The 8,233-nt window shown below is 34.8% G+C and overlaps 1 protein-coding gene across 1 annotated transcript in view; it reads right to left on the reverse strand.

The window, feature by feature from the left end:
• The window catches only part of LOC126493488 (olfactory receptor 8B3-like), a 12,743-nt gene extending 4,959 nt beyond the window's left edge, over window positions 1–7,784 (reverse strand). Inside the window, exon 1 of the mRNA XM_050130505.1 lies at window positions 7,022–7,784. Within this exon, the coding sequence (XP_049986462.1) occupies window positions 7,022–7,784 (763 nt within the window). The remainder of the gene's footprint in view (window positions 1–7,021) is intronic.
• Between the last annotated feature and the right edge of the window lie 449 nt (window positions 7,785–8,233).

Here is an 8,233-nt window from a genome sequence, read left to right on the forward strand (position 1 = left end):
CCACATAATTTGTGATATTGGTTCTAGGGAATGCGCATTCACATTCATTGTTCCTCTTGTTACAATGGACAGAAAATGCAATCAAGCTAGTTGGCCTTCACCTGATAATCGTGTATAGAAAATATAGTAGATAGACACAATGGAATATTACACAGTTCTAAAGAAAAAAATGAAACTCATTTATCTTTGAGGCTACAAAATTTTCATGTATCATGAAAAGCTTACTCATTAATGAGAGGACATTCAGCTTCCTCCCATGTTTTTAACTATAGTAAATATTAAAAATAAAATGAGTACATATTCAATCTTATGATAATTATATCTGAATTTTTGTGACACTTATGATTAAACTTAGGTTATTAACTCTTACAAAAAATTCTCTATGTTCAAGTTGCATCTTCCACTTCTGTGGTTTTTGTTTGTGTTGCTTATCTACTTGCTATTGACTATACAATGTTCATTTTCTTGTAAATGTTGAAGTGACCTGCTAACTCACTGAATCTTCACCATTGCTTGTTTTTATCTATTTGCTTTTTTTTTTAAAAACCAAGATTTGCAGAATTGGGATCTGTTGGTACCTTTGGTTTAAATATTCCTAGTGATTAATGATTGTGAGCACTGTTAAGATGCACATTGAAACCTTGCATGTTTCTTTGTAGGTATGTATATGTAATTCATGGCTTTTTTCTTTAGCAGGTTGTCATTGTGAGGTTAGAAAACTTATCTGTATATTTTATGGTTGTAAAATATTTTCTTCTGCTTCGGGCTAATGCAGTTACTTTTGTTCTTTCTGTGACAAAAATTCATGGTAATAACAAGTTAAAGAAAAGATGGTTTATATTTGACTCATGGAATGAGGTAAAGAGTTTCGGGGAATCAAGGTGGCAGAAGTGATGGACAGCTAGTCATACTGTGTCCAAAGTCAGAAGTGAGAGAGGATTGTTGCTGCTCAACTTAACTTCTTTTTATTTATCTTAGAAAGCTGTACATGGAAAAGTACAACCTAGAGACATCGTGTATCTTTCAACCTCTACTAACTCAATCTAAAAATTCCTGGACAACAGCTTGCCGCCTAGGTAATTATAAACCCGTTCAAGTTGACAGAATAAACCCTCATAAATGTACAGTTTGGCTTACATGAGGGAAGTTTCCCCACAGTGAAAGTCCTCTATTTTTCTATGACTGCCTGTGTTTTTCATGTTACTGTACAGAAGTCATCACTACAAGTGCAGCTGTGAACTTTTAGATGTGTATTTTTTTGTAAATACTATTAATTTTTAAATCTTGACTCTGTATATTTGACCAACTTGGAGTAAGGGATATACAGTGTCTGTGAGGTTTGAATATAATTTTTTAATGTCTACATTCAGGTTTCTTATTGAAGATACTGTCTGTACTCTCTAAGAGATGGTCTTAGAAACTTTTTCAAACCCTTTGTTTTTAAATCTTCATCTAAGATCTTTTTTCTTGCTCTCATACAATTTCTCTGATTACCTGCCTTTATTTTCATACCACAGTTTTCCCCCCTCAGGTTTCTGGTTAGTTTTAAAATTTAGAAGTGAGTGTAATCTAGTTTTATTCTTTTTCAAGTTGGCCTTGCATATTCAGAATCAAATGAAATTGTTTATGAATATTAAGATTGAAAATGTCACTGAGATGTCATAGATATAGCAATGACTCTACAGATGTCTTTGGAAAGACATCTTAAAAGTGTAATTTTTCTGACCAATAAGTAAAAGTTATGCTTCTGAATGATTATATCTCATTAATTTCTTTAAACAAAATTTTGTTATTTTGTTCTACAAACTTTAATCAACTCTGTGGTTAATTCATGAGTATTTTCTTGTGTGTGAATATGTATGTATGTGTATGCTTGTGAGTGTGTATGTGTGTGATTTGTGCATATCCCAGTGGGTGTGGGTGCACAGATGTAAGCAGGCACACAGGTATGTGCTGTGGGATAATGCTTTTGTATGCAGTAAAGATTTGTCATGCATATTTGTTTAATAAAGTATTGATTGGCTAGTAGCCAGGCAGGAAGAATAGACAGGGAAACGAGACTAAGGGAATTCTGGAAAAAGCAAGGCAGATATCCAGTCACCAGTCAAATGAAGAGGAAGCAAGATGAGAATGTCTCACTGAGAAAAGAGACAAAGGCATGTGGCTAAGCATAGATTAAAATTTAAGTTGTAAGAGCTAGTTTAAAATAAGCCTGAGTTAATAGGACAAACAGTTTATACTTAATATAAGGCTGGGACTACGCAGAATGGAAACTTCCACCTATAGTTAGGCAGGGGAATGTGGATCTGTACTTGAATGACTGTGAATGCTAGATACTACCAAGGCATGTCTAAGCCATGAGCAGTTTTATTTTGTACTCATGCATAAACTTCTTTGAGCAATGTTAAGAATTTTTTTTAAAGTATATCATTTTTATTGACAATGTTAGTCAATTATCATAACAACTACTTTCATTCATACTGTCAAGTTAAGTGCTGTATAATGAATGAGCCAATCAATTCGATACTTCCCCCACTATACAGGAAACACATAAATTTTACATATTCACAGTATTAAAGCCAAATATCCAAAAAGGTTTGTTAAATGCTTTCTTTCAAATATAATGAGAAAAGCTGTCTCTCTCCATGTCAAAGAAGATTAAACAAAGGATGACTATAATTATAAAACTCTGCTTTCCAAAACTTCCCAGTGACCAAAATGTAAGTAAGATACATCAACAACTAAGGTTTACTTTGGAAATCTCAAGTCCCCATTAGAAGACTGTAACAGACACTGGAGCCTTGCTGCTGTTTACTGATCATCAATGCGAACACCAGGATACCTGCAGTGTTTCCACTTACGAGAACACCTGCAGGAAGAACTCTTGCTTACACCAAACCAAGGTAGGAAGGAAACGGTACGGTGGTATAATAAGGCCCTAAATGTTAAGAAATTTTTAATGTGCAGATCTTTCAGGTCTTTGATTATAAATAGTACAGTAATTCTTCAGTATTTTATTCTTTGGAATTTTATATATATAGAATTATTAATTTTCATTGTTAGTAAATACATATAAAAATTATTGTGAGGGAAATGCAGCTCAGTGGTGAAGTATTCACTAGCTCAAGTGAAGCCTTTATTCATAATAATTCTTCTAAGCATTTGAAGAATTTAACTGAGACAAGACTTCACTGAAAACAGAAGAGATTAAAAATGAGATTCTATAAATGGTATAAAATTATATTCTCCTAATACAATATTAATACAAAATATTTTTTTTTAATTTTTATTTTTATTGAAAAAAAATTCCGCCTCCTCCCAGCCTCCCATTTCCCTCCCCCTCCTTCCACCCTTCTCCCCCTCCCCCAACTCTTCTCCACCTCTCTCTCCAGTCTGAAGAGCAGTCAGGGTTTCCTGCCCTGTGGAAAGTCCAAAGTCCTCCCCCCTCCATCCAGGTCTAGGAAGGTGAGCATCCAAACTGGCTAGGCTCCCACAAAGCCAGAACATGAAGTAGGATCAAAACCCCGTGCCATTGTCCTTGGCTTCTCATCAGCCCTCATTGTACGCCATGATCAGAGAGTCCGGTTTTATCCCATGCTTTTTCAGTCACAGTCCAGCTGGCCTTGGTGAGCTCCCAATAGATCAGCCCCACTGTCTCAGTGGGTGGGTGCACCCCTCGCGGTCCTGACTTCCTTGCTCATGTTCTCCTTCCTTCTGTTCCTCATTGGGACTTTGGGAGCTCATTACGGTGCTCCAATGTGGGTCTCTGTCTCTATCTCCATCCATCTCCAGATGAAAGTTCAATGGTGATATGCAAGATATTCATCAGTATGGCTATAAGATAGAGCCATTTCAGGTTCCCTGTCCTCAGCTGCCCAAGGAACTTACTGGGGACAGTTTTGTTGCAACTCACAAATCGATTCAACTGTACTGAATATTCCCTTCATTCCTTTAATAGACATAAGTAAAAATTACCCCTTAGCTGTGGGGATCAGGTTGTCTCTGCCCTAGATGTGTCCAGATTGCTCTATAGTTTTATATTGCCTCTGTAGATTCACTAATGTGAATTCCATTTTGTACTAAAAGTATTAATTACATATACTTGGGTATTTATGTTTCTGTAAGTTTGTTCACTGTTCTTGTAAGTAACATTCTAATCATAGATTTGTAACACTATGTAGTTGGGAAAAATCAGGATATATACATGCATATATAAGTATCGCAATGGCTACATAAAGCAGACAATATAGAAAATTTTGATGCAATGAACAGTTAATGATGGGCATGTGCTTATGTAATTAAAGTATGGCCATTACTTTTCTTATTATTCCTTCATACATTTCTTTGTGGTAGTCAATTTTACCCCTAGGATTAACACTTATTAATCAAGCACTCGGCACTGAAATATATCCTCAGCTTTTTTTTTTACTCTGTGTGGGTTTGCTAAATTAGCCATGGTGGTAATGGACTATTCCTACTTCATCATGTGTGGATAGACATACCTTTTAATGATTTTTATATACACAAATTTCTTATCCTGACTATGCTGAAATAATTTCCTGGCTTGCTTTATAGCTGTCAGATATAAGTGAAGCCTCATTACCTCCATATTGCCCAGGTGAGAACAAAAAAAAAAAAAGGTGGACAGTGCAACAATCTTGTTAGAATAGAAGTTGTTTTGTCTTTACCACTCCTGGGACACTTCACTGCAACAAAAACTGACAAGTGTCCATTTTACTGAAGTCTACACAGTCATATCTGCCCAATGTCATATGCATTTGGACCATGGATTTGTTTCACCACTTTTCATGATGTTACACTGATATGTGAAATGTGATCCTTATGCCTAGACAGGGATAGATTTGTTGTTTTATTTTAAAAACATTACACAAGATTCCACTGTATTCCCACACAGTATGGAGGACAGCTTTTATTTAGAAAGAAAAGTCTTGCCACAGTTATTATAATGTTTCATGTTTCAAGTGAATAGCTTAAAAAGCCTCTTAACTATAAACAATTTATCTACACATATTGATTTATAGAAAAAGAGAGCTCTTTAAGACTTATGTGGCAATAACATCTGGCCTTGATAACTTTATTATAGCAATTCCATTCATATTGGTGATATTTTGTTCAGTAGCAGAAAAATCCCATATGTGAAACCCATATGAAAGTCAATAAAAATGAGATGGTTTGCGTCTCTCCAGATGTTCCTTTGGGTTAAAGTTTTATTTGTTTATTTATTTATTTATTTATTTGTTTGTTTGTTTATTAAGAATTTCTGCCTCCTCCCTGCCACCGCCTCCCATTCCCCCGCTTCCCCCAACCAACTCCCCCTCCCTCAGCAGCCTAAGGAGCAGTCAGGGTTCCCTGCCCTGTGGGAAGTCCAAGCACCTCCCACCTCCTTCCAGGTCTAGTAAGGTGAGCATCCAAACAGCCTAGGCTCCCACAGAGCCAGTACGTGCAGTAGGATCAAAACCCAGTGCCATTTTTATTTATTGTCAATTAACTTGACATACCCAGAGATGTATTTTTAAACATATCCAGAGAGATGTTAAAGTCCTCACAATATTTTAAGAAGTTCCAGAAAAGAAAAAAGGCATAGAAAGAGTCTTCCACTGCCTAACCTGTACTTCTTCCTAAATGGTGACTCAATGACCACTTGCTCTTTATTCCTTGACTAACCTCTCCTTACTATACTTGGACCTAACAAACATAGCCTGTCTTTATTTCTCAATAAACAATCTTGATTACTCAAAACATTGTTAATGCAGGGTCATTGTGGTTATAAAGAATTACATGAGATTAATAAAACAAAGAAATATTTGCAGAGGTATGCATAAGAAAGTTAAGATTCAGATAATAATATGATTTTCAGAACCCCTCATTGATTCTCTTTAGGCAAAGACACTTATTTACTCACTGTATATCTTCTTGGCTCCAGTTTCAATAACTTTTGTTGGCACTATTTGCATCCCATATGTACTTTTCTTTAATTACTAAGCCCTTAAAACATTCATGTTATTCCATTTTCAACTTTGTGGATGAACTCCATTCCCAATGGCAAAAAGAAAAACAATAACAAAAGGAGTAATAAAATAAAGTAATCACTGAAAGAACAGTAGCCACATGTGTACCCAACAGACAAATAATAATAAAGTTTTCAAAGCTGAAATATCTCTTATGTTCATATTTCATAACAATAAAAATATTAAAAAATATTTGAATAAATAATATGCTTGAAACCTGAAACTATTAGGCAATTCTGCAATTTTTATTAAGCTATTGATTACCAATAAATAATACCTAGTATTGGCAGCTGAAGAGATATGTTGTTAGGGTACTTTCCAATGGAAAATATATAGAAAGAACAGAATCATATGTTTGAATACTTATTAAAAGACAAACATTCAAAATGAAAAACCCACATACAGTGGACAATGGCATGCTCATACTACTTCATTTGTCATTTTGAAGATCTATTATAGTTTATAAGAGGTAAAAAATAACTGTAATGAATGGAAGTATTAGGTAAGTTCCTTTAGTGAAATTATTTTTAAATAAGAAATATAGTAGAAAATGTTAGAACTGATTAAAATTAAAAAAGTATGGAAATATTTTTTACATATGGAAACAATATGTAAAAGACTCAAATTTCTTTTTATCATTAAAAGAAAATAGTTTAGTTTCATAATTAAGAAAATGGTTTCTGCCTGTACAAATCTAAAAAAACAAAAACAACAAAAAACATAGAATGTTTTCTAAAAAAAAGGTAAATTCTTCTGTTGAAATATTTTCCATAAATAAAAACTATCTCAATTCTGAAAACAAAGAGGCGTAAAGACAGCACCATACAATCAAACGTTCCTGACGGTTTTCCTAAAGGCAACTTTAATATCTTTGTTCTTCAAGCTGTAGATTAAGGGATTCATCATGGGAACAACATTGGTATAAAAGACAGAATAAATTTTTCCTTCATTCAATGATCCAGCTGAAGAGGGTTTGAAATACACAAGAGCACCTGAACCAAAGAACAGAAAAACTGCAATGATGTGGGAGCTGCAGGTGCTGAAGGCTTTAGACCTGCCCTCAGAGGAAATGATGTGGATGATGCTGGAAAGAATGAACCCATAGGAGATAAAGATAGTTGAAGTAGGAACAATGATGTTAATGCTTGCAGCAACAAAAATTACAAGATTGTTGACATATGTGCTCGAGCAAGAGAGCTGGAGCAAAGGAGGAATATCACAGAAGTAGTGGTTGATGGTATTGGTATCACAGAAGGTAAGTCTCAGCATGCATATGGTGTGAGCGATAGCATTAGAAACAGCAATAAAGTAGGAACCAAACATAAGATTCAAACATAGTTTAGGAGACATGACAACATTATACAACAGTGGATTGCAGATGGCCATGTAGCGATCATAGGCCATAGAAGTCAACACATAGCATTCAGAAACAACAAAGAAGCAAAAGAAAAAGACTTGAGTCATACATTCCACGTAAGAAATGACATTCTCCGTTAATATGAAGTTCATCAGCATTTGGGGAGTGAACACGGAACAATAACATACATCTATAAAGGACAAGTTAAAGAGAAAAAAGTACATAGGAGTGTGGAGGTGAGAATTCAACCCAGTCAAAATTATCAAACACAAATTTCCCAATGCAGTGACCAGATACATTCCTAGGAAGAGAAAGAACAAGGGCATTTGAAGTTCAGGTTCATCTGATAGTCCTACCAGAATGAATTTGGTCACCAAAGAGAAATTTGCTGAATTCATTCTTCTCTAAGGAAATCTGTGGACACAGAAAAAAGAGATTCATTAAGGGATGATCCACACTCTTCATGGATTCTTTATACGTGTGACAGGTATGTTAGAAATGTTTCTTCTAGCCTGGACTACTCCTATAAAATCACCTTGTGCAGTCACAAAAAAATCTTAAGTTAAAAAACAATTGATACTGAATTTAATTATTGTTTCTAAAATAACATATTGCAAGATAAAGAACACAGTAAGAAGAATTTATTGTTTTTCTATCTCCAGTCTTCTCTCACTAAAGTCATCCCCAAAACGGTAAAATTGGAAAGAGATGCCTGGATGGTCATTGTTGGTTGCTGGGGCAGTTTTACCTCTAACTGTAGTACTAATGAAAAACATGTGCCTATATTAAAGCTAAAAGAAAAGGAGAGTCATACAAAGAATGTTTCCTGTCCCCTTGTCACATAGTC

This window comes from Alexandromys fortis, unplaced genomic scaffold (assembly GCF_014885135.2).
Source record: "Alexandromys fortis isolate MF-2015 unplaced genomic scaffold, M_Fortis_MF-2015_v1.1 scaffold_335, whole genome shotgun sequence".
Lineage (NCBI taxonomy): Eukaryota > Metazoa > Chordata > Mammalia > Rodentia > Cricetidae > Alexandromys > Alexandromys fortis.